Here is a 27774-nt window from a genome sequence, read left to right on the forward strand (position 1 = left end):
TCTGGTTTTACATGAGACACAAGCGGCAGGCTCCAGGGAACGAGCTTTCTGGCAGAAAGCCCTGATGGCTGCCGGGCGTGGAATTCGTGCACCACAATGCTGCTGTGCCAACGGACACGAATAAAGGCTTTGGTGGTGGCAGTCAAAATATATTATGTGTATATTTTATATTGAAATAGCTTACTTTGAAATTGTGCTAGCTGACACAACAAAGGGAAATACAAAGGGTTATATTTTATTTACATTTTCTGTAAGTGACTTTCAGACCTCTTAAAGGCATCAGTAGAGTTTATATTAAGCGCTTGTTGCATTGTGGGACAGCGATACGGCTTCGTTTGAATATTCTAGGAATATTCTGACAATCCTGCCGACTTCACATGGAAACAAATGTGATGAAATATTTGGTTGCTCTTTTCCCTGTTTGTACTATACTTTGCATCTTGCCCTCATTGGTCCTTTGAGTGTGACCATTCAGAACACATATCTACACTTTAGCCTTTAAACAAGGTCAGACCACATGTACGCACGTTTCTTACAGCATGCCCTGAACCTTACAACCACACAGGCAGAGGCATAACCAGACAAGAACAGCACAGGGTCATTTGCCAGTTGAGAAAGGTCAATTATTTGCAGGTTTTGTAACATATAACCCCAAAATGAACCAAAAAGAATCTACAATCTAGACTCAACTGATATTCCGGGTTTTAACATGTAATAAAATTAAAGATGTTTGCAAGGAGATATGGCGGTTAGCCTTTATATATTGAGACGAGATAGAGTAGGTTACTTTACATCTAAACTTTAAATGAAAAAACAAACATAATTGAACTTGAATTACAAAATTAGCTAAAAATACCACAAAAAATTTAGCTTTTAACATGTAATGAAAATAGATTTTTCATAGCCTCCTACTTCTATGTCAACACTGGCATAAAACAATGCCACCTCTATGCGAAATATGTCATATAATTAGCCTCGCCAATATTGGTCTGGCTACTTGCCCCTAGCCATGATACATCAGGCCCCAGGTGGAGGTAAATGACACTGAACAACATCAGCAAACATTAACATCCAAAGAAATGGCAATTTCAAATCAATCTGCAACAATGAATGAATTAATATAAAAGATTTGCCTTCTTATTTGAGTGGAATGTAATGATAACAACTTTTTAATCTATCTCTCTATCTATCTATCTCTCTCTCTATCTCTCTCTCTATCTATCTATCCATAATAGATAACCAGCGGGGACATGGAGGTTTGAAATAAAGCTTACCTGAGTAACAGAACTAGTTTCCAGGCGAGTAAAAAGCCCGCCACAGAGAGCTTCTTCCTCCTCATCTCTCTCCAGAGGCGCGAAAACCTCTGCTCCCCTCGCGGCTCGTGCAGCTTTCAGCACCGCGAACAGCGCTCGTGCTCCAGCTGTGGTCAAACAACAGGCGGGGGGCAACTCAGAAACATACTGTAGTGACAGGAACTCCAAAAAACTCAACGTGTCCGGTTAATTCCCATTAGAAGCACGAAAAACAACATGTAAGCTCGACATTTTACCGAACAAACTGAAACAGTTAAGAAAGGAAAGGCGGACGGAGCTCACGACAGCTGTTCAGACTCTGCTCTGGGCTCGTTCTGTGCCCTCGTGCAGCACGGGGGCAGAGAGGCCCGCCCTCCACTCCGGATTGACATGACTGACAGTTCGCTTAGCCAATCATATGCAGTGTTGTTAATTTTTCCAGTTGAGTCGCATCTGAAATTAGAAGCTCAGTGAGCTGGATCAAATGTAACACCCACCCATGCATTATTACACTTTCTCCCCCTCTCTGTGTGTGTATGAACCCATGTAGCTTACTATTCTCCTCATTTTCTTCTCCTTATTCACTCTTTATTTCTCCATCTGTCTCTGTCTTTCTGCTCTGTTAGGCAGGATCGCACAGAGTCGCATGTGGTTGTGATTCCCGGCTGTAAAGTGGCCTATGTGGATGTCAGTTTGCCATATGTGGCCAGAGAAGGCGTGGGCAGAGTGGAGATGACGATTAGACACCCTGAGGCCTGAATATGCAGCCCTTAAAAACTTTCAAAGTGATGTGTCCTGAACTTCAAATTAAACTCTGTCCATGCAGATAAAATGGTGTATTTAAACTGTAAGGCTGTTTACATTTATGGTTAGTGATTCATTGATGATGTTTTAACCTTACAGGGGTAAGATTTCAGATTTAAATTCAAACACCCTGAAGTAAAAGCTAACCACACGTCTTTAACCACACAGTTAAATTTAAGACACAGTTAACTTGAATACTCTGAATACGACATCACAGGCTCATAATATAACAGAACATGTGTCGGTTGTGTTCACTGATCTATTCTCAGACATCTTTCTCTGCGTACCCTAGTTCTTCAAATAGGCTTACATCCCATCCATGCAATCCAATTAGTCTGCTGCAACTAGCAGGAGCATGAATTGACATTTTTAGATTATTCTCATCTGAATTTATTTGGTAAATACGATGATATTTAACATAACTCTAGAGGATGGAACTGATGTGCTGCTCAGAGAGTTTGTAGAAGTAGCTATAAATCCATCAAACATTGTTAGCCCCGTGTCCTTTAAGATTTTTCGTATCCAATATCGTTTAATGAGATGATCAATCTGGAAGTGATGATATGATGACAATTTGTATGATTCCCTTATTTAATACAATTTAAAACATGGAATACAACAGTAAGATATTATCCTTTTGAGGATAATATTACCTAAAGCAGTCTGAAACAATAGCATCTCCCCATAAAATATATGTAAATCTATATATATATATGTCTACTATAAGATGGAGCTATAATAATAATATTATGTGATTTACAAACAAAACATTCTAAAAAAAACTAATAAATACTCATGATAAAGTAGAAAAGTATTATAATTATAAAGGATTGTTGTGTAAGGTTCCTTCTCAGGCAGTAGCGACTACTTTGAGTTTAGTGTTCCAAACAGTGTCCTTTAGTCTTTAAGTGTGAGGTCGGAACAGTCTCCTTTAGTCTTTAAGTGTGAGGTGTGAACGGTCTCTTTTAGTCTTTAAGTGAGAGGTGGGAACGATCTCTTTTAGTCTTTAAGTGTGAGGTGGGAACGATCTCTTTTAGTCTTTAAGTTTGAGGTGTGAACGGTCTCTTTTAGTCTTTAAGTGTGAGGTGTGAACGGTCTCTTTTAGTCTTTAAGTGTGAGGTGGGAACGATCTCTTTTAGTCTTTAAGTTTGAGGTGGGAACGGTCTCTTTTAGTCTTTAAGTGTGAGGTGTGAACGGTCTCTTTTAGTCTTTAAGTGTGAGGTGTGAACGGTCTCTTTTAGTCTTTAAGTGTGAGGTCGGAACAGTCTCCTTCGGTCTTTAAGTGTGAGGTGGGAACAGTCTCTTTTAGCCTTTAAGTGTTAGGTGTGAACGGTCCCTTTTAGTCTTTAAGTGTTAGGTGTGAACGGTCCCTTTTAGTCTTTAAGTGTGAGGTCGGAACAGTCTCCTTCGGTCTTTAAGTGTGAGGTGGGAACAGTCTCTTTTAGTCTTTAAGTGTGAGGTGTGAACGGTCTGTTTTAGTCTTTAAGTGTGAGGTGTGAACGGTCTCTTTTAGTCTTTAAGTGTGAGGTGTGAACGGTCTCTTTTAGTCTTTAAGTGTGAGGTGTGAACTGTCTCCTTTAGTCCCAAGACAGAAGTAGTTGTAGCACTGAGAAACAGCCCATCACTTCAAGTGCAGCTAAAGTGTTGAAGCACCACACCTGTCAGGTACGAGGGCAGGACCTGCAATATTAACAAAAAGCCACACACAGAGGGCGAGTTTGACACTCACTGAAGCTGCCCGCTCTCTGCCCCGCTGTCATTCAGGCCTCCTTCCTCCTCTCCCTAATGCGCACAGTATGAATTAGACATTAGGCTCCGTGTGTGACGCTGCAGCATGGGGGAACTTCTTACGTGGCCTGTCAACTCTTCCTGCTGTCGAGACGTCAGTGCCTCACGCTCGGTGGACTCCCTGTGCCTCCACATGTTTTATCCTGCTGTGACCCCTGTACCTCATACTGCACTTTCACAGTAACAACCTTCTGGGAGGAGATTTTATAACTGGTTAGGAAAAGGTCTCAATTTAATACTGATGCCTTGATTTGACCCACAAAGCAAGCCAGACCATCAGCAATAAGAATACTTACTTTTAATGATGAAGGAAATGGTAAATTGGAAGCATTTATATTGTGCTTTTCTAGTCTTCCGACCACTCAAGGCACTTTCATTTAAGCCAGTGCCTAAGGGTCTTAAACCTGCATTCTTTTAATGGCCAGCAGGGGGCGTGTCCAACTGTTCCAAAAATAAGTCTGATTGTACAGCATAAAGTCTATGAGAAAATGACCTTACGTCTCTCTTGATTTCTAACCTCCGTAAACATTTTCTAATGAGTTTATGGTCTCAGTCTCTAGTTTCAAGTCTTCTTCAACACAGCATGATGTTCATTTAGTAAATTCTGGTCCCATTTAGAGTCACATAGAAGATAAAGCAGGGGACGATATAGGGCATTGCTATTACAGCAGCTGGTCAACCAGGATAGAGGTGTAGCATTGCTTATCCTCAAATACCACAGGATCTGTCTCCGGCGTGTTCAGTGTGCACCGCGACCTCTGGAGTCAATCACGCCCATTCAAGTCAATCCTCGTGATTCCACATCACGCAGTGCGGTCCGTCCGTCAGAGAAGCATCTCTCCGCTCTGCTCCGCTAAAGATATGCACCGGGTCTATTTTTGACGGAGGCCGCTTCAAGCACGCGTCAAGCTGAACAGAGCAGATCGTTCCAAACAGGAAGTCACACACGAAAACAGCATACAACATCGATTCATTTCAAAATAAAACACCATGTACAGACCGGCATAGACTCCTGTTTATACCGTTTTCATAACAACAACACACTGAAATCTTGGAAAAAGAACACTTTTAATGAAGTAGTGTACTCATCAATGGTGGAGCACAAAAATCACAGAATGATCTCCTAATGAGCAGAGAATCAACCTCGGAGGTGCAAACTGAACTGTTGTTTGTGTGTTGCTCTGTTTAACATTGATGTTATTGCGTGATTTCGCAATTCTCGTATGATCTTGTGATCTCGCGAATCCAGCTGCTTGGGCCAGCGCTCCGCTGCGCTGCGGATCAGACACGCTTCCTGTGGGCGAGGGCCCACGCCGTCTGACCGCGGCGCAGACGGAACGCGCCGGACACGGATCCTGTGGGATCCATGCGTTATCCCACCCCTTGTAAAAAGATAGTCACTTCTGTCTAAAACAAAAAAAAAACAAGAGGACACATGAAGCTCAAAACAAACCACTCTGTGATGTCACAGCTGCTACACCACTTCCAATAAACAGTCTAGTTCCAACACAGATCAGGTCTGAACTTAATGCTGTAACGTTAATGCAAAGATACCAACAGAAAGAGAATAAGACATAAAGAGAAATAAATAATCAGACTCTTTGTACTCAATAGCTCCAATCATAAAACTTGTTCTTTTAATACTGGAGCCGACCTCGTTGGTTTTCTCTTCTGTTTCACCCTTAAACCTTGTACGCTCAGGTGATGGTGATATTGATGCACTTTGAGTCCAGGGTCACCTGAGTCTCGTCAGGCTGATCGTAGGATCGTGTAAATTGGGAGCCCAGAGGGGACAACGACTATTCAAGAGTGCGACTCAACACGTCAAGTCAAAATCAGCTCAACATCAGTGACACAGCCTCAAGTGTTGGCCTGCCCACTGTTGCAAACATACTGCTTCATCTGCTGTATTATTCATACTGTATTAAAACCAGTTTTCTTTCTTCAACTTATGTTACATAAAGTATAGCTTTGATATTCATCTGTATAATACATGTGTTTTACACAATTTAAAAGTAAATAATATATCAGACATGATCACAGATGTTTGAGGGAAACCGGGTCGGTTTAGGCTGTTCAGTCGTTTGTTCGTTCGTCCTGTTGTTGGTTTGTTTGTTCGTTCATTTGGTCAGTCGTTCAGTTTCACTGTAAACAGTAAGTTACACAGAGGCTGCACGCTTACTTCAGCAGGATGAAGCCGAAAAAGAAACATATTTTCTTGTGAGTGACTTTAATTAACGGCTCTTCAGTTTGCTGAAATAACAACATCATGATGCAGATTAGGAACAACATGAAGCTTTGTCAGGTCTGTCCTCAAGAGGAGAAGAAAACTACTTTTAAAATGCTCGTTTGAACGGCTGTTGTGACACTGCGTCAAGGGAATTTGTCTCAAGTTGAATATTAGATGTAGAAAAGATTTTTCGCTGAACTTGCTGCAGATGTTTATAGAGATAAATCTAAAGAAGCTAAATCATCAACAGATGACCGCTGATGGAAGCCGGGATGTCACTACATCAGGTTTAGTTCCGCCCGCCTTTGCTCTCCACATGGATACACCGAAGATGTTGATACGTGATTGGTCGATACTACTCGGACTACAAACTAGAACAGTAGAGCTTCCTGTACTAAAAGAGAGATTACTTTGAGGACTTCATTACCACTACATTCCTCTCCAGCAGCCTGCAGCTTTTAACTCACATACTTTTCATTACAAATATTTTTTTAGTTTGTTGCTACGAGAGAGATCAGTGTGGGCATGGAGGCCCGTGGCCCCCTCAGACCTTGTTCTCATGTAAACATCCTGAAGGACACGCAGCAGAGCAGCGGCTCTGTCAGCGGCTCTGTAGTGTCCCCGCAGAGTCTCTGAGCTCGACTCACAGTATGAAACCATCTGAGCCTGAGTGGAAACAAACTCCTTCAGGAGTAAATACAAATCAAACCTCAGGTAACCTTTCAGAGAAGAGCATGTAATGTTGGGAGCACATTTGGTCAGCAGTTTCAAAATATTCTGACCACATATGTTTGTGTTTGTTTAAAACAAGCTCACTTTATGTCCCTGTCTGAGCCTGTTTATCTCTGCATGTCTGTCTATCAACTGTCTTTTTTAAATGTCTTTCTTGCTCTCTCTCTCTCTCCCTGCCTCCCTTCTATCACTCTCCTGTCTCATGCTGTCTTATCTCCTGCCTCCCTGTCTCCTGTCTGTGTCTGTCCTGTCTCCCTGTGTGTGTCTCTCTCTCTCCCTGCCTCCCTTCTGTCACTCTCCTGTCTCCTGCTGTCTCTCTCCTGCCTCCCTGTCTCCTGTCTGTGTCTGTCCTGTCTCCCTCTCTCTCTCTCTCTCTGTCTCTCTCTGTCTCCTCTCTCTGTCTCCTTTTCTCCTGTCTGCAGGGATTAAAGTTCTCCATCGCTACTTTGATTCCAGAGAGCTCATATGACAAATAAGGAAAATAAAACATACAAATAAATACTTTAAAAATGTTTCTTATATTTTTGATGATATATTTTACATCTGCAAGTTACGTGAAAAACAGTCAATAGAAGTGGAAAGCATGCTAGCTTGAATGGTTAGGTTACCTGTGCAGAAGTGAAAAGCAGCCATTAAGGAGGAGCCAGTGTCCGCGGGACAGGCTGCAGCGGTATCCCCGATTGAACTGAACTACTGAAGAGAAACAATTCATTTATATGGAACCATGATGTCATTGTTTACGTGTTTACTTATGTGACGCGAAAAATATTTTTTTATTCTTTTATTTAATTTTATCTATTCTTATTTGTTTACTGTATTTACTTACTTGCTTTTTTGTCTTTGTACTGCTGCAACAGATCCCCCCGGGGATCGATACAGGATTAATCTTATCTTATCTTAAAGTTACACGAGAAGCAGCAGCATGGACTCTAGAAACTTGGCATTGCTGCCCACAAACTCAGAAGCAAGGGTCGTAATTGAGCAGGGCATCACAGAAGCTCTCACATTAGACTAATGGAATCATTTAATTCAGTTGACAAGTTTACACCCATGTATCATACAGGAGGCTATAACAAGAATGTTGAAAACAAGACTATACGCATGTACGCGGGCTATGCTTAATTATTTTGACATGCAACTCAGCGCATTTTAAGGCCTTGTAAACTGCTCCTCTTCTACAGGGGAAGTTTGCTGCACTGACCACCGATCTATTCTAAAGTATTTAATTTGCTTTTGTTTTCCAGGGACACAGTGAGCCCAGTGGCTGTAAGAAACAGCAAAACTTAAGCTAGGTTGTTTTGGTGATTGTAAAGGACTGTATACTTTTGTTGGTTGTTCACACTTGTGGCCACCAGGGGGCATCAGTTAGAATGCACTCCACACAAGATGTTCCTTTTCTATTTATTTAATAAAGCAGTTGGCCGTGTGCGGTTCTGTAACACAGAATAAATAAAAACAGTAAGCAACATTAAATGTATGTTTACATAAGTATAGCATACAGTGTAATAACATATTTAGCTGTTAAATAATATGCCTCTCACTTCACTTAACTAAACATGTAAATTAACCAAGACATAATAATAAAGACTACGGTCGTATTAAGACATCTCTGAGCCATTATATGTGCAGTAAAGACCAGGCCAACAGCAAGGCATTATTTACTAACAAACCAGTACTACAGCGTACATGTATTAGCAACGTACACATTGCCCATATAATGCAAAGACAACACACTAATAATTATACAGCAAGGCACTTAAAGTCCCATCTTTACACCTCCGTATACAGGCAGTTACACCTGTTTTCTGCCGAGACTAAAAATGTTTTACCATCCTTCAGTTTAGTGAATTATGGACTCCCTTTTATTCGGAGTCCCTCCTGGACATCAGCGGAGACACTGTTCACATGGTCTCAAATGCAGCCAAGGCTCCTCTGAATCATTTCCAGGGACAAGTTTTGCTCTGACGTCTATTATGACATTGAAAAGTTCCCCAAACAGAGGAACATTTTTGCAAAGTTGTAAAACAGAAGCCTCACACGTCCCATCAGCAGCAGGTTCCTGCAAATGCTCGATGTGTGCAACAGAATCCGTGAGCTGATGGATCCAATGCTCTTGTACTTCTACAGCATCCTGTCTCTGCAGGGTCAACATGAAAAACAGGTGCAATAGCATACAAAATGTTATAATTTCTTTCTCAGTATACTGTAGTGGAAGCCCAAATTGCAGCATAGCTTATGGGTAACGTCTTTTAAATCCTGTGTGGATCAGAACACAGCAGCAGGTTGTGTGTGTGCTGGTGCAGACATGTTACTATTTGACCTTGTGTGTCATGTGTTTAGCTGGCATCAGGCTTGTGTTTGAGTCTCCTTTAGAAGTCATTTAAACAGTTGTATATAGGGGGTATCACATGGTCTCTCTGCCTCACGTCTCTCTCTCTCTCTCTCTCTCTCTCTCTCTCTTCTATAATGTCCCCACGAGGACTCAGGGTCGCAGGACGCTGCTGGTCAGATTGGTCCAAATACAAATAACAAAATATACAACAAATAGTCCTCTGTCATTTCAGGACACACACACACACACACACACACACGCACGTTTGCTCTACGCTCCGGTGGTTCATGCTGATCCTGATCCAGAATAATTGTTCAAATGTTTGTGATGTCTGTCAGATATCCGTCAGTTTCTTTTCTTATGTTGTCTCACTTCAGGACGTCGGGGGACTCATGAGACACGTTATTACATCTGTATCACACGACTGTTCTCCTGTTTGTCTCTGTTAAACGTCAGCTGAAGGAGGAGATCGGTCATGATATGACAGACACACATCCACCAAACAGCAGGCATGTAGTGTGTGTGTGTGTGTGTGTGTGTGTGTGTGTGTGTGAGGTGACCTTCCTTTGAGGGAAGGATGACCCTCATTTCGGCCATTCTGCGTCTGACAGTGAAATGTTCAACTCACACACACACACACACACACACACACACACACACACACACACACACACACACACACACACACTCGCAGCTGCTGCCAGAGTTTCATTAACACTCTTCAAGTATAAACAGAGACTCCTCATTATTAGTAATTAACCTACAAACTGTCAGCTGTGTATAAATGCAGGTAGGTTGTGTCTCCACTCTCCGCCCTCTTTGTCGTGTTATTACGTCCATAAGCACCTCAGCCTCAGGGCTTAAATCAAGGTTTTTGTGGGTGGAGTTTTGTGTGGCTGCTGAGCCCCTGTGGGCCCATGCTGGGGTGAAAGCCAAAGCCTGTCAAGATGTATTTTCCTGAAATAAAAGAGCAGCAACACTGGTTACTCTGGTTTTATTAAAAGATTATAAAAGATTCGCACAGAAACTCTGCAGTTATCTCTCCTCTTCTATCCTCGCTTTAGGGAGTCTGGGATTTTAGAGATCGGTATGATACTGATTGTTTAAGGGGGAAATTCCCCAGAAAGGTAGCCCAGGAAGGTAACATTGATTATACATTGTTAACATTCTAGAGCAGGTCGCTGTGAAACCATGTGACATGTAAACGAACAACGTAGCTGTTTTAAACAAGTAAAATTACGGGATTCAAACTCACTCCTGTGAGGGAAAATAAACATCTGGAGCCGACTGCACCAGCTGGGCGTAAACAAATAGGTATTTTCTCTTACGTCCGACTTCTTGATTCAAATCAACACCGAGTGCACCAAACCTATCGGACACCGGTCGTAGCTGCGCCCGGTCTGATGATGATCGTCTATGTGAACACTCAAAAACTGCTGAGTGTTGCCAAGCAACACAATCTCAGAAGAATTTAGAGTAGAGAAACAAATCCCCTGAAAGCGCGAGACACCCGTACCTGAGGTAGAACAAAGATCACCTGTTTTTTCATAACTTTAACACGTGTACTTTATCAAATTGATGGTTGTATAAAAATATTTTACTGCAAAATTAGTTTTTTGGTTGTTTTTTTAATGGTACCGAAAACCCAAAATCGGGAGAATGAAGGCTTCTCCAAAAGAAAAAAAAACATCAGCCTTTGGTCAAATTTGGTCTGGATGTTAAATACAGTTTCTACTTTTAATCTGTTTTTACTAAAACTGTCACAGTCTTTAAAATGTACACACTAAAAGACACATGAATTATAGGTGAAAATTAAATAGGAAAAAAAACATTCAAGAGGTATGTAAATATAAGTCTGTCATTTTTAAAGTAAGGAGACCAATCATGAGAAGATGTTATTTACATCTACTTCAGACCGTTATCTTATCGTAGGCTACTTGACTCTTTCCAGCTGAGCCAGCACTTCAAAACGACACTGACAGTGAGGTCCTGGTTGGTGAAGACGTGTGAAGACAATAGGGCTGATTATCGATGTGGATTTCTAAATTCGATTTGATTCCGATTCACAAGGTCCTGATTCGATTCGTTACCGATTTGTGTTAGAGGTGTTTCAGTTACAATATCAGTGCACCTCTAACCTGCTGCATTATCAAAATGTTAAATGTTTACAATAAGAATGGAACCAAAAGAAGTTACATCATGTACGTTTTATTTAACATGTCCAACACACAGCAGTCAAAACAATATTCACAATGTTATGAATTAGACAGCTTATAAACTTTTTTCTAGTTCAGATTTTCAGTCTGAACATCTGGCTCATGGTTTTGATTAAACGAACTGGGCTTCAACGTGCGCGAGATTTGGCCACGAGATCTCATAGTGCGAAGAACAAAGCGACACGAGAGTTAAAGGGAAAGGCATACTGTATAACATCACGCCAAAAATACACTCACAGCCAAAGCCGACGCTAACAGAGAGTAACATAAACATCAATGCAAAACTAACTTACATATTCACAGACGCACACGCGATAAAAAGAGTCCGTCGGCGATCACTGATGTCTCCGTAGTAGCTGCAGCAAACAAGTCTCCCTCACTGACGTGTTTCGAGGGGATGCGCTGAGTCGTGCTGCGTTCAGGAGCGCTCAGAAATGTGAGTGATCAGACACGTTTTTACACATTTTTATAGTCGAAGTGAAATGAAAAATGTCATTTTAATCCTTTTAGATCACATCCCCGGTAATATTGTGCATCTATTTGACAATATAGGCCAAAAAAATACAGAAAATCCAGTTCTTCGTATTCTTACATCAAAATCCGATCATTTTTTCTTCTGGTAAAAAACCCCACGTGCTTACGTAAGTTAGCACCAAACAATTTCAATCAATCTGCAACATTTAGCCGCAGAGCACCAAGAGCGCTCGGTCAGTTAGCTAGCTACTGCGCAGTGGAGAACGTCTGTCTACGCCCACTTCTCAACGATCAACGATGGTTTTTCAGTTTAAATAAAGTAAATAAGATATAAATAGAGTGCTATTGTTCATGCTAACCTAAGGTGGATAAAATGACATGAAAGTTTACAATAATTATTCTTATATAAGCTGTGAGCATACAGCTCCTTCACAGACACTTCCTGTGTAACTCTGTGTAATAAAGAGGTCACCAGGAGGTCACACACACACACACACACACACACACGCACACACACACACACACACACACACACACACACACACACACACACACAGAGGAAGCCATACGGTGAAACGACCTCAATTATCTGCTGCAGCATATTTTAATTATGCAAATCATCTCGTCTGTACATGAAGATCCTCTGACATAGAAAAAGTCAATCTGTCAGCAGGAACACGGGCGCAGGATTTACAGCTAATGAGAATCTTTGTGGGTCACAGACCACATGACCCCGACTCAAAGTGGGTCTTTATGGTCGCCCAGGATTATGAAACAGTCTCAGTCTGATGTCTTCCTTTTGTGCCTTATTATCAGAAAATCTTATTGAAGTGTGGAGATTTGTTTTCTTTCTTTTGAAGTCTGTATCTCCTGTTCCTTCCCTTAAAGGGATAGTTCAGGTTTGTTTGAAGTGAGGTTGTAAGAGGTACATCAGTGCTTCTCAACTGGTCAAGCCTCAGGACCCACCACCCCCTCTTTAATGACAAATCGTGACCCAAATTTCGTGATTATCTCAACCCCTCAAATGTATCATAAAGGATTACACAATCAGTGAATACATGGAGTGTGAATGAACTACACTACTACTGCACGCACGTCATAGGAAACCCATGTCCTTCAAAATAAAAGCGCAGCACAGACTTTTTTGCCCCAACTTTGTTTTTTTCGAGCACACTTCCTTGACCCTCGGAAACAGCTCCGCGACCCACCAGTTGAGAACCATGGAGGTAGATAACTGCCAGCACTGCCCCTGTTAGGAGAGGCCGGCTGGAGTTCCTACACAGAAGCTAAGCTAAGCATGGCTGCAGACGGGGTCAGGAGAACCACGTACTTTAGCCACTTAAAAGAGCCCTACACATTTCAGTTTAAGTGTTCGCTGTATTTTTTGAACGGCGAAATGATGTTCACAGCGGAGACTAGAGGTCGTTAGCACTGACACTAAATACAGAGGCTGTCAGGACGAGGACGAGGAGACTGACAGATTTAACAATCGTGGTGTGAACATCTGAGGAACTGTGAGGTGGAATTGATTATTCCCCACGTGGTTGATGGTCCGTCAATACTTCAGGCCACAGAGAATTCCTCAGGAGGAAAGGTCCCCTCAGAGCTCCTGTCCTTCAACTCCACTGACACTAACTTGCTCGACCACTCACTCACTGCACACTTCCCGACACAAGTTACAATGAGAGGAGAGGAGGGATGCGTTCAGGTCCAGGTGGAAAAAACAGCCAACAATCATTATTTCATCATGTCTTCTTTAAGGTGTCAGTGAGCGGAGGAAGCATGTAACCTCTCCTCACTCCTTCACTTGTATGTCATGCATTGTAGAGCTGGATCTTGTCCAAATTTGTGGTAGCCTATTACTTATAATAGAGGCAGGGGTCTGATAAATCATTAGCGCTGCACTGTTGAAAATATAGAAAATATCCTTCCATGCATGTTTGGCTACATGACCCCTGAAACACGGCTGACTGTGCCTGCTAACTTCAGTTCAGGAGGCTGCTGTTCGTTTCCTTGTTTAAGAGTCATTTTAATTGATTGTTACCAAACTTTAGCCAGGTGTTACTGTGAGCAGTCATTTTAACTCAAACCACGATACGCTCCGAAATCTGAGTTGTCGATCAGTCCTCTTTGACAGTTTTGGAAGTAAAATGATTACATCCTGATGATGGCGGTGTCAGATACTTAAAATATCAAAGATTTCAGTTACGTTCTCTTGGACGCCCCCTAATGGTGATAAATGGTAATTGCGGGAGGACACTTCCCAGTTTAACCAGACGTCCACGGTTGGCTCCGGTTGTAACTCTTGATTTTCCTGGCTGACGGTCGCTTTCCTTTTCAGACTGTTTGCTTCATCTGAGCGTCGAGTTTGTTTCTCTTTCTTTCACTTCTTGTTGAAGTTGTATCTGTAGTCATCCATCTTTTCTTTGTTTGTTCAGCCATAGTAGATTACTGTTTACTCGAAACACTTGCAGAGAGCGGAAAAGCAGCCGCTTAGCTCCGCCTACCCTCTCTGGCAGACCAACCACTGCTGGCTGATGGAAAACGCGTCACTAACTGGGCGCCGCTTGAGATTTTTTTTCCACGAAAGTCGTACCAGACACCCAGTCTGTAATACTGCAAATACGAAGGCTTTCATCAGTGGGCCATTGGCTCAGTCACCATCGTGTTACCTCATTCAGTTTCAGACAGAGACTTAACAGACATTTATTTACATGAAATTCTTCCAGATTATTACTTTAATGTCAATAAACAGAAAAATCTAGATTAATCTTTTTGAAGTGATACGGTTTAAACTGGTCGTCCTCCCACTCTGTTCTTTAAGCACACATTAGACACGTTTCTCTTTGTCCTCCATAAATGTAAAGAAGGAAGCGTTTACAGCAGGAGGTCTGTATTTGATCAGATTACATTGGGTTTGTTTGCAGCTGTTAATCTGCTCAGTGAAGATGCACATGACGCTTGCTTAGTGGATCTCTAATGTATGTCAGCTGACTCTCTTCCTCTGCATCCTCATTATATTTAGCTGTGACCTTTTCCTCTGCTAGCTTCATAACCTGGTGTCATGCTGGATTATTCATGCTCAGCAGCAAGAGGCACCTTTGTGTTGTATTGTTCTACATTGTATTTTATTGTAAGGTGTGTGTATTGTGTTCCAGGACCTACATGTCTTAACTGAGGCTGAGCACAGAACCTTCAACATCAACCTGTGACAAAGTCCTGCTGGCTGGCTGCAGTATAGCTCATAAAGCCCGCCTCCTCCATGTTAACAGATGGGACATGAGTCAAACTATAGAAATCAAAATACACGTCAAACACATTTTTCTCAAACATGGTTTCTGTCATTATAGTTAGTTCTTATCATTCTGATTTATGTTCAAGTGTTCATCTTTCTGACAAGTTTACTTTAAGTTAGTTATTTGGTGGTGAAAAAAGGGGGTGTTGCCTCATGATTGACAGCTCTGTGGACAAATGGGGCTCCTGCAGCGTTCTGTTCCCGAGTAGCAGAGTAGAGGAGGAACGAGGAGAGGAGACGTAACTAACACTAACACTACAGTCATTGAACTTTCCATAAGCGTGAATATCTGCTTCAGACCGACACAAGAAGCTGTTCTGCTGCAGACTGAGCCCACCTGAGGGCTCCAACACGCCAAGGACACCTGAGGGCTCCAACACGCCAAGGACACCTGAGGGCTCCAACACGCCAAGGACACCTGAGGGCTCCAACACGGCAAGGACACAAGGTAAGGTGTGTGTCGGGTAGAGGAAGGGGCGGGATATACTGGGCGCCTCCATTTGGAGGTTTTCCGGGCATGTCCAACGGGGAGGAGACCCAGAGCTCCGGGGGGGGGGATTGTATATACGGTCTGGCCTGGGAACGCCTCGGAATCCCCCTGGAGGAGCTGGAAAATGTTGCTGGGGAGAGGGACGCCAGGGTCACCTTACTGAGTAGGCTGCCACCGCGACCTCGCTGGTGGCAAGCGGAGGATAATGGATGGATGGATGGACTCCCTTCTACATCCTGACCGGGTTGATGTACCCCCAACCCCCAACACTTTTCTTTATAGGCGCATTAAAGGCATCAAGTTTATTTCTGCACAAATAATCAAGATATTCAAAGTATTCAACAGATCACAACAATGTGCTCTTACATTCGAAAATGAAACTACACTGCAACAAACTTCCGCACAAGTCCTCCCTTTTAAAGAGCACAGAGTGAGGGTGAGGACAAACACACAGGCAGAGAGGCCCATCATGAGAGCAGATGGGGAACATGCTGTCACAAGTTTAAGTTACAATTACCAAACATAACATAGCGGGTACAGGAATGAGAACATCAGCAGCCTGATTTGAATCAAACTGCAGAGTTACACACGATCCACCAAGTGAAGAAGAATTAGACACATGCAGAGGCTCAAACAGATCACATGGACACAAAGCAGATCAATCTGAGGATGTTCAAGTGAAAAATCCCCCCTGGTGAAACAAATACACTGTGACACTTTTCCTCACGCGCACCCCGCTTTGGGAATCCCTGATTTAGATGAAATTGTCAGATGTTAATGAAACAAAAGTAGTCTCGTGTAAATGAAGCACTTATTGTACATGAATACCATGACAACTGAAATAACCTGCAGTGGATTAGTTATGAGGCCATCCATCTTATAAACGTGTGTTTGGCTCTTTCCAAGGCCTTCAGCTCAGAGATCGCTTCGACTCACACACTCACACACTCTCCTGTCAGTCTCTGAGAAGAGGTCGCTTTGAGGACCACAGCACCATTTTCTCTCAGACGACCTTTTTGGGCTCACCGTCTTCGGACATTACACTCTATGACGCTGTATTCCTTTTGTTGTTGAATGACTCTGCTGCATTGATAACCATGATCTTAAAATCTGCATCACAGCTCCGCCTCAGCTGTTGGTTAACTTGGCCGACTAAAACCATTTGTCCCGGACGGTCACCGTGTGTCTCCGTCTTTAACCCCACCTGGCTCTGCATCTGTGAGTGACGGCTGGCCTCAGTCATCAGGGGTACAATCGCTTTACAGATAAGCGTTCTCCTGTTGTGGACGTATACTGGCATTAAGAAGTCTAGACCCCAGATAAAAGAACATCCCACTTACTCTGATGTATTTTGACTCGGGCTGTCGATCCATTAAAAAAACAACAACTAATTAAACGCACAATTTGCTGTGAGAGAGCAAATGTTGGCGGAGGAGCCGTGAACTGCGATTACTCTGAGCAGCGTACATGGGAATGATTAACAATATAATACATTTCACTGGTCTGAAAAAGTTGCTAAATTTGTCACGAGTCACTTTTTAGAAAAAAGCTGCAAGAGGGAGAGAGAGAGAGTCGCTAGATTGGCAACACTCACAGGAAGTAAACACGGCTGCGTTAATTGTGTTATTTTTTTTAAACGTGTTAAATATTTAAAATTAATCGCAAAAATTGACGTGTTACTTCTGACTAGTTTTGACAATGTAAAGGTCACTTATAACAACTTCCTGTTTCATGTTTTGGGCAAAACACGACAAAGTAAAAAAGCTTTGCAGTTTAGCAAAAGTCTTCAGATGTCAGCTACCACGTTTTAAAGTCTGTATTGTTTCTTCTGTTGGAGCAGTTGAAAGAGAATTATAACGAAACACGAGGGCTGCTGCTGTGAAATGTTCTAGGGGGCGCCCTTGAGCTTATTTACCACAGCCGAGCTCACGAGCCACGTCAGATATCAGGCTTCATGAGCATGTCTGCACAGTCTATGGTCTGTACGCTGTAACTGCAGAGCTTTGTCGTTATCAGCAGCTCTAATGGGTGCGCCAATTTATGACTTCTTAAGCATTATAAAAAAAACGTGAAAAATGTGATCGCGTCGTCTCGCACCATCACGATCAGATCCTGATAAAGAATGAAATCTCTATGAACCGTATGCTGATTGATATTAAAATATGTACTGACGTAGATACGTGCAAATTAAAACATTGAATCACTCCTGAACTCTGCCCCTTTCTCTTTTGTAATCTCAGCTTCAGCTCTACCTGCGTCAGGTGAGGATCATATTTCAGGCATGCCTCAGCGTGGTCACGCCCCGCCTGCACCGCTCAGCAGAGGGAGAAAGAAGAGAAAGACAAACCTTCTTTCGGGATCCAAAGGCCGTCACTGATCTGCTTCTGCGTCCCAGATGGACTCTCAGACCAAAACAGGGAAGGCTTACCTGCAACCGCACAAAGCTGGAAAAGTGAGTACAGAACTGATCCCAACTTTCTCTGTGGCAGTGATCGTTTACCCGCCCGGTTTATGACATCAGCAGCCGTGTTAATAACTGTGTTACAATGAGAGATAAAACTAGAATCACTTTAAGGGCACATGGCCAGAAAACTGACTTGCAGCTGCAGTAATGAATAACTAAGAGAGATCAAAGGAAAGATACTATAACTCTGTCTTATAATACTGCATGGCTCAGTGCTCTGTGTGTTTAACAGGTGAGACATTACATATGTGAGGACATATATGAGCACACTGTAGAAGAGTTTGGTTTGTATCAGCTGTCAGATTTTCCGTGTGTTGCTCAAAAGAAACTCCAGAGAAGGAATCCAAATGAACAAGTTGAAACACAGCAACACATTCCTGTGCAGCGCTGACACAAAGTTCACTCTGTGTGGCGTCGCTGCAGCGGACACCTGACTAATCTCAGCCAGAACACCTGAAGCTGCACAGAGTCAAGATTTATCAGGGATCAGAGGTGTGTCACAGCTTTGTTTACAGCGTGACGCTCCTGGACTGTTAAGAACACAGAGTTGTAATGTGGTGACTAATGTTGACTCTCTGTGTCACATGTGGGTGGGTTGAAACTAACAGTGGTTTCTGTCATATAGACTGTATATAAGGAGTGGGCGAGCCACAGTGACATCACCTCTTGGTTTTTGGACAGCTGTTTTAAAGCTCTTTTGTTTCATTGGAGGAGAAAGGATGGTGCTGGGGCGCTGGTTAGCAGAGCAGGCGCCCCATGTACCCTCAGTCCACGACGCACTGATCGCAGGTTCAACTCCCGGTCTGCCGATCATCACCCACTCTCTGCTCCCCACATTTCCTGTCTCTCTTCAGCTGTCCTATCCAACAAAGGCGGAGAGGAGCGAGCTTTCAGCTTCATACTTATTGGAACACATGTAGTTCCCGAAAACTGGGTGAAGAATGGGGATGCTGATTTTTGCGGGTTTTATTGAATATGTTTTTGTGGCCTTTGCTTTTGTTAGATAGGGCAGTGGATAGAGTCAGAAATGTGGCACCAGAGAAAGAGGATGACATGCAGCGTGGGCTGCTGCGTCGAGGTCTTAGCCTCTGAACATGAGGCGACGCTTTAACAACTGAGCTAAACCAGAGCTAAACCTAAAGGCTTTAAACAACATGTACTTACTGATAATTAAACAGCAGACTCTTCAGTCGGTCTTTAAGTACATCCATTTACATTTTTAAGGTTGCTGTGGTTGGGGGGGTTACCAATTACAAGATAGCCAGGCCCTTAAATCCTCCCCTGCTTTCTGGTCTCTGTGACTCTCAATGGGAGCATCAGTGACTAAATGAACATCATGCTGTGTGGAAGAAGACTTGAAACTGGAGATTGAGAGCATAAACTCATTAGGAAAAAGTTTACTCAGGGAATACATCAAGAGAGGAAGTCCATTTTCTCATAGACTTCTATAGAATCAGACACTTCTATCAACTAGTGGAGTCGCCCCCTGCTGGCCAGGATTACAGCACATCTGTTTTGGTTTCACCTCATACAGGTTTACGTGGAGGATAGAGCACATGTCAGGGGGTAAAATAATGTCATTTATCATACATTAAGTTATTCTGAGCTGTCACGATTGACCTCTTCTTTCTCTTCCCTGACTCTCTCTCTGTCTCTCGTCAGAAATGGAAGCCGGTGTGGTTGTCTCTGTTCCCGCACAGCAGCAGTGGAGTGGGTCGACTGGAGATCCAGGACATGGGAGGTACAGTCATGTTTCCTTCTTCTATCACCATCCGTCCCAACGTGGTGTAAACGTTACAGGATAACAAAACATTGATCTCATTTTACAACAATTACTTTAATCATTGGAGGCACCAAATTAACTACTGAGATCAGCTGGTGGAGCCGCAGTATATCCCGCCCCTTCCTCTACCCGACACACACCTTTACCTTGTGTCCTTGGCGTGTTGGAGCCCTCAGGCGTCCTTGTTGTGTTGGAGCCCTCAGGTGGGCTCAGTCTGCAGCAGAACAGCTTCTTGTGTCGGTCTGAAGCAGATATTCACGCTGATGGAAAGTTCCATGACTGAAGTGTTAGTGTTAGTTACGTCTCCTCTCACCGTTCCTCCTCTACTCTTTACAGCATCAAATAACTAATTTAAAGTAAACTTGTCAGAAAAATGAACACCTGGACATAAATCAGCATGATAAGAACTAACTATAATGACAGAAACCATGTTTGACAAACATGTATTTGACTCATGTCCCATCTGTTAACATGGGGGAGGCTGGCTTTCGGACCTATACTGCAGCCAGTCAGCAGGGGGCGACAGAGAGGGTTTGGCTCCACTTTAAGGGAGCTGTCATGTCGGCCATCTTTTTAAACAGTCCATGATCCAGACATTCATAGTGCTGGCACTTTCAGACTCAAAGACTCGACTATAGTTTGGCTCACGTCGAGGTCTGCTCTCTCTGAGTTAGCTTGTAGTTGATAAAGTGAGTTCCAGCTGAATGCGATGAGGACTGTGTTATACATTTTAAATAATATCAAACTCTGTTCCAACATTTAAGTGACATCCTCCTATGTTCATCCTTAATGCACCACATGTATGCAGCTGCAGCAGCAGAACACGAGCAGCCACTTTGACAGCTTAAAAAGAGGCCAGACTTGGTGATGGTCTTATTTAAGTTCAGTGGACGGATGCAGCTCCTGCAGACTTCACTTGTGCATGTATTACATAGTTTTATGTTATGTTAAATAATTAAAGGAACAGAAGTGAGATGGCACTGAGCTGAAGAGTGATAACTAGGGTTTCAGACTGAGCAAGTACTCTAATCCTAACCAGAGGAGAGAAGATTCATAATACAGCGCTGAAACAGTGTCTGATTAATCTCTATTATTGCACAAAACTGGATTTTAGTACAGGAAGTAGTTTGTGCAGAGCAAAAGCAGGCGGAACGTAATCCTCCGTAACGACATCCTGGCTCCATCAGCGTCACCTGACAACGATTTATTGCAGACATCTGCATGCTAACAGTTAACTATCTGTTACAGATCAAACATGTTAACTTTAGCAACAAATCTGTTGATGCTGTGTCACGAAAGCCACTCAGCGTTTAGATTTCCTGACTTCCTTGAATGCATCATAAATGATGGCTCTGCCCTCCGTTCAACAAACTCGTCATGTTAAAGTTTTCTTCTCCTCTTGAGGACAGACCTGACAAAGCTCCACGTTGTTCCTAATCTGCATCATGATGTTGTTCTTTCAGCAAACTGAAGAGCTGTTAATTAAAGTCGATCACAAGAAAATCTGTTTCTGTTTGGGCTTCATCCCGCTGCAGTAAGCCAGAGTGCAGCCTCTGTGTAGCTTACTGTTTACAGTGAGACTGAGACTCAGCACAGACAGATGAACGGGCGCTCCTCCGGGGGATGGGACGAACCAAGACATGACAGCGTTTATTTAGCAGACGTATCTGGAGGGAGAATTTCACCTCACTTTGATCTGAACACACGGTCGCTTCTCAAGCTGCTAACCGGACTGTAACCGATGCAGCGCACGGAGGAGGAAGTCTGAACTGGAAGTCGTTTATCGCTAAACTCTGCCTAAACTGGAACGCCCGAAAAAGTTCACCGTCACTCCCAGATGATATATACGGACGTTGGAGGAGAGCTGATGAGATCTGAGATTCGTGTCTGATTTACTAAAAACAACCTTGTAACTGAGAAACATTCATGAGATTTGCCGGCGTCATGCAACTGTGGGTTAAGCAAAATTTCTCTTTAAGAAATGTTTAGAGGCAGAACTTGACCTACAAACAGAGCAGAGTAACATCAGAAAAAGGGCCCAAATTAAGCTGCCTTTAAGTTGGAATAAATGCGTGACAGCAAGTTTTGTTGTGTGTGTGTGTGTGTGTGTGTGTGTGTGTGTGTGCTTGGCCTCATGGGGCGGGTCTCAAAGGACGAGACAAACACTGACACAGGGTTCATGAGAACAGCGGGACAGAAGTCCATTTGGACGCTTCCCAGCTGAGTGAGCTGACCTGAAAGTGTCTGAGCAGCCGCCGCATTAAAAACTGGTTCACTGCAAAATGTCAGCAGCCACGAAAACATGGGGCAATGTTATTTAATGAAGGAAACTTATTTGCCAACCAAACAATGCCAAAGTTAAATTATTTGTTCCCAAAGAAAATGAAAACAAGTCCATATGTTTGATACAACTAAATGTTTAAGAGTTATTTTGTTAAAATGAAGGAAACACGTTCCCAACATTCAAAGAAAGTCTTAAAATCAGACTGTAAACTCTGTAAATGTGCCGGTGCTTAAAAGTGAAATATCATCTTTGGATGCAACAGAATCGAACAACAGAACAAAACAGTGGCCACATTTTAATTCTGAAATGTTCTGGGGCACTAAAATCTTTAGTCACACAGCGCTGACCAACACTCAGATGAAATATTTCCCGATATTCGCCTGCTCCTTTTCTCATGCAGCCAAAATACCTGTCACGCCTCCTCCTTTACGCTAACACCTGGAGCTATTTGGCATTCAGGAAGACAAGTCGCCTCATGCAGGTCCTCCTCCAGTGCAGAAAATGTACTCTGCTCAAAATCAAGTCTGCACCATGCAAACTGTGTCAGACTGCTGCAGGAACGTTTGGTGAATGTTGTGAAACTAAACTATTTAATTACATTTAATATATGTGACTTTTTTGTTTCCTCCTATTAATCTTTAATTAACAAACCTGTGTCTGTTTCTTCATCGTGTGTCCACCAGGTGACGCTGCAGGAGGTGACCATGCTTCTGGGGTCAGGAGGCACCACCAGCTTCAAGACAGAAAGACGAAGGTGGTCCGACTGTCCGAGCTGATCAGCGTCCTCAGACTCCCCCCAAACGCCGAGGCCTGCCCCATGGTGGGTCCCTCTCTGTTGTGTTCACATGAATCAGTAAAAGTTAAATGATTGTGACTCACTCCTGCCTGTGCTGTTTGCAGGAGAACATGTCCGCGTTCTGTGTGGAGACGCAGGACAGAACGATGGTGTTTGCTGCACTCAAAGACGACTGTGTGGAGTGGGTAGAAAAACTGTGTCAGAGCTCGTTTCAGGTGAGTTAACTGTTTGTACCTGCCACTACAAAGGAAGCTTCCATGGGCCAGTTTTGTGGCTCATTGGTCTACAGGCATTCTTGTGCTTCTCTCTCTTCATGCTCTTTGCTTCCTTTCAGAGAGGCGTTGGCTCAGGCGCTCTTCAGCTTCACATGGAGGAGAACCAGATTTACGCCTCAGCGACTGAAGGTATGAATGTCGGCATCTCAGGTTGGACTAGAAGACATATAAATTTGGTATTGTAGGTGCAGGTGCAGGTTTACGCCAGGTAATGCCGCCCAACCAATATACTAAACATGATGATGACGACACAGGTTTTAAAATCACTTTTCTTGAAGGTTCAGTTTGACAAATATAAAACCTTCATGGCTCAAAAGTTCATAGAAGAAGAGACATACTTCGAAGTGTCATCCAAAAGTCAACTGGATTCGGTCGAAGCTCTTAAAGACGTTTCACCTCTCATCTGAAAAGCTTCTTCAGTTCTGAACTGACTGGTGGACGGAGCAAGAAATATGAGCCTCTGTAGGTCATTAGTGTGCTAACAGATGTGTGATCAAGTGAGAGGGCTGTTGACCTAAAAGCACTTTTAATGGGTCGACCCACCAACACCAGAGGGTCTTCAAGAACTTGAACCAAGTCCAGTTGCCTTTTGGATTAAACTTCGACTTACCATGACCTGGATGACCGAGAACCTTCACAGACAAGAAGAGACATAAATGACCTTGTAGACAGATGGAACAGATGGTGCATTATGGGGAAAGGATTTTAAGGGACGCAGGGGAGTTTTAAACTGGGATCGACGAGAATAGTAATGAGCGAAAGTGGAAGAAACCTGAGCGTTGTCTTTGTATCCAGGTCTTGTTTCATTGCTCTTATCGGTTGCAGAGTCCAGAGTCATCCCGATTTGTACATCAAAAAATGAGTTTCCAGACAACGACAACGTATATTCTCTTTTCTCCTCCAGCATCCGAGTTCTGGGTGGTGGTTCAGAGGACTGACGCAGCGACACGTTGTGGCCTGCAGGGGTCGTATTTGCTGCAGGTGGGGGCAGAGACACTGCGGCTGAGAGAGACACAGAAGAAGAACGTTGTTAGAGAGTGGCCATATGAACTGCTCAGGCGTTATGGAAAAGACAAGGTAAGGTTTCCAATTCCATGAACCATCCAAACTGCTTTAAGCTGGTGTCTGTAAGACTGCGTATGCACTGTCCCTGTTCAAATAAAGATGCTATATATGCTATATAATAACATGCTTTGTACGTTTTTTCTCACCAGCTGGCCTTCACCATTGAAGCAGGACGACGCTGCGACTCTGGTCCTGGAACATTCAGCTTTGAGACGCAGCAGGCGGAGACAATATTCTCCCTGATTCAGAGCACCATCAGACGGAAAAGTTCCCCTGTTACTTTAGGCAAACCAAACCAAGAGGGCGAGAAAGTGATTGTAGCAAACATACAGGCTCATTCCCCTCTGCCAAAAATACCTGAGCTGACCAGTATGGCTGCCCTTCTGGAGAACAAACTGAGGACACAAGAGACGAGATCAGCTGCTTCAGAGGAGAGTGTTCAAGAAGATCTGGTTGGTTCGTCTGAGTGCGTATCAGCTCAGCCAGCTCCCATCACACTCATGCCTCTCCCACTCATCCCCACAGAGGACAGCAGCTCTGTCCGCCATCTTGGTGGACAATCAGAGGCTGTATATGCTGACCCTGCTGATTGCATCCAACCTGCACCAAAACCTCAACCAACGACGGCTCTGTATGTAGACCCTGCCAGCGTTCTCCCGCTCAAACCCCCCAGTTCAAGAGAATCCGTCAGTCCTCTTCCTAACCCCTCTGCCTCACTTCCCAGCTTTAAGATCGATCACCCAGATCCAGTCTACTCTGAGGTGTACGACAAAATCAGCCCAGTACAAAATAAACAAACTGTGATTCAGAGCAAAGGAGAAGCCATTTACGCTGAGCCCATGTCCAAAAACGAGGAAGTGACTCTTAAAAATGAAACCAAACCGGACCCGTTTGCCCACCTTTACGCTCAAGTCTGCAAAACACCACCATCACCAAGCCCTTCTTCATCCCCTAACACCATCACTTCCTGCTCTGTTGCCTCCTCCTCTGTGTCTGGCAGCCTGAGCTCAACTAGAGACACGGACTATGATCTCGATGATGTAATCTACGAAAACCTGGGCATCATTTAAATACAGGAGATTAAACTTTAAGTGGAATCTAGGTACACAATGACAGCAAGAGACGGTGGGAGTTCTTCTCCTGCATGGATGCTCTTTCTTTTGTGTTGAAATGAACAAAATGGGCCCATCCATTGTTGCACGACTTTCTGATTTATACATATATCACTCAACTAACCTTTGGAAGAGAGGACCTAATCTTCATACTCCTTCTGATTTAGCTTTGTACTCCTATAACATTTCCAGACCCATGATTGGCAGTTTAAAAAAAACAGAAAGAATCAAATTGATCAAGCAAACGCTTTACTGTGTTTCTTGTCCAAACCTGGTGCGCCCAACTCCCAACCATAGTTTTATGACGTGGCTGTGTCAACACCCATTGGTTTGTCGACTACCTTTTTGAAGCCTCGAGTTCGGCCTTCAGTTCAGCCATATTGGCCAGTGATCGTATTTGGACGAGAGGATCGAGGGATCGTCATACTATACAGTCTGTGCCTGTAGCTAATTCAAGGCTGGCGAATGAGCTGGTTACCAGAACAAGAGTCTATTTATGGCAGAAGAACAGAGTCGATCATCGATGGCCCGCTGTCAATCTTGATGTAAAATAAATCAATGTATGACAAACACTGGAAAACTGAAGCTCAGACTCGTTGGACGGTCTGTTCAACAAGCACAAACACGGCCCAGAGGTTACGTTCAGTGACTGATTTAGCTGAGGAGACACCTGTCATTTAAAGAGGCAACGCCCTTATGATGCCTCACTTTAGACCCTAATGTAATTCAAACTGTTTTTTGCACCAGGCTGTAAACATGTTTATTTTTGCTGTTAAGTTTTAACATGGGGCTCTATGGGGACTAACTCGCTGCTGGAGACAGCCTCAAGTGGCCACTGGAGGAACTGCGTTTTTTTTCCTTTGACGTTGGCTTCATTTCTTATAAAAGGAGGTCGCCACTTGCTCCCAACCCATACGTTGCCCCTGGCTGCCTCCCCAAGAAAACTATTACACAATTCAAGTCACCGTCCGATGGCAGTTAGGTGGGATATTCGGGTGCATTAGGGTCTGTGTCCACTAACAGCGTTTTACGCTGGCAGCGCCTATATTCTATACAAACCAATGCAGTTCAGTAGAATTTGTGTCTCTGCGTCAGAAGGGGTGGGGCTTCAATTTCAATTTACTGAACAATTTCCAGGTGTAGAGCTGCTGTTAATGCAGGACACGATTCCTTTCATTGCTTTTATGTTTTTTTTTGTAAAATTTAATTTACTTAGATAATACATACAGAGCAATTTAAAACACACGTAACAGTCACTACCGAGGGAAGCAGAAGTGCTGCCAGCAACAGTGAGCGCTGATGAGAAGCGCTCGGAAATTGAGGTCATGGGCGCAAAAAACGCAGTTAGTGGACACAGGCCCTTGCGTTGGTTGCAGCTAATGTCGCCTCTAGCATCTAGCTCTAAGCAGAGACAACAAGTAGGCTACAAAGGTTTCATAACATCATCTCTTTTTAAACTTTCCACTGTCAGATATTATGTTCAATTTTAAACTTGTAGTCTTCTTAACCAACCAACGCTGACTCAAGTGACGTCATTCGAGGCTAGTTATCAACACGTCAGCTGTGAGGAGCCAAAAAAGGTCTCATACCTACTACATAATAAGTTCTACTATCCAGAGGGAGATCAGTACACACAAAACGGCAAACATATACCCTCTCAAGCACACAGAGATGATCTAAAAGCCCATTTAAAAAGTGGGACCACATGTGAACCTGTATGTGAAACATTTTGTGTTTTTTAAGGGCCGATGACAGATTCAGATTTAAACATTGAAATTAATGTTTCAAATTTTTTGGGATTTGTTTGTATTTTTGTATTTTTTTTAACGCCATAAAAATGAAATTATATAAAAATGTGACGTTTGCTTCTGAGGTTGTTAACTTGATAACTTTCTGTATATTTTTCATTAATGTCAGAATGTTTTTATATTATGTATAGTGCTGTAAATATAGTGAAATGGAGCGTTACTTAAAGTGTTCAAAGTCGTGCTTCCCTGTCGACCTTTTTCTATCGGAACAAAATCCCTGGTCCCGCTCGCACATCCCGTCACTGCTGCAGATCACATGTGATTTTATGTTGATTTCTTTCTTGTTCAGAACAAACTGTCAAACATGTTACTCAGTGTTAAACACTCTCTGCTTAAACCTTATATTATTTTGTAGCGTACAGTATTAGCTAATGTTTGCAACTTCAGAAAGATATTGCTGTGCATTATTATGCGTTTCTAATTACATAACTTCTGTCCTTTAAACATATTTAGTATTTCCTATTGTCCTTTAAGAGTCACTGTTCAGCACAACTTTTCCTGGCTTCTTATACTCTTTTGTTTCTTGTGTTGTAA

At 43.1% G+C, this 27774-nt stretch overlaps 1 protein-coding gene across 1 annotated transcript; it reads left to right on the forward strand.

Annotated features, from left to right (window-relative positions):
- Nucleotides 1–18015: 18015 nt before the first annotated feature.
- Nucleotides 18016–27737, forward strand: dok1a (docking protein 1a). The gene is made up of 7 exons (XM_069666115.1): nt 18016–18105; nt 19780–19858; nt 22868–23004; nt 23085–23195; nt 23315–23384; nt 24160–24332; nt 24470–27737. Exons 1-7 carry the CDS (start codon nt 18049–18051, stop codon nt 25388–25390), a joined length of 1548 nt encoding a protein of 515 aa, XP_069522216.1. The 5' UTR covers nt 18016–18048; the 3' UTR covers nt 25391–27737.
- Nucleotides 27738–27774: the final 37 nt, after the last annotated feature.

Source organism: Semicossyphus pulcher, unplaced genomic scaffold, assembly GCF_022749685.1.
Source record: "Semicossyphus pulcher isolate SPU_LCO1_2020_fin unplaced genomic scaffold, fSemPul1.0.p SCAF_17, whole genome shotgun sequence".
Classification (NCBI taxonomy): Eukaryota; Metazoa; Chordata; class Actinopteri; order Labriformes; family Labridae; genus Semicossyphus; species Semicossyphus pulcher.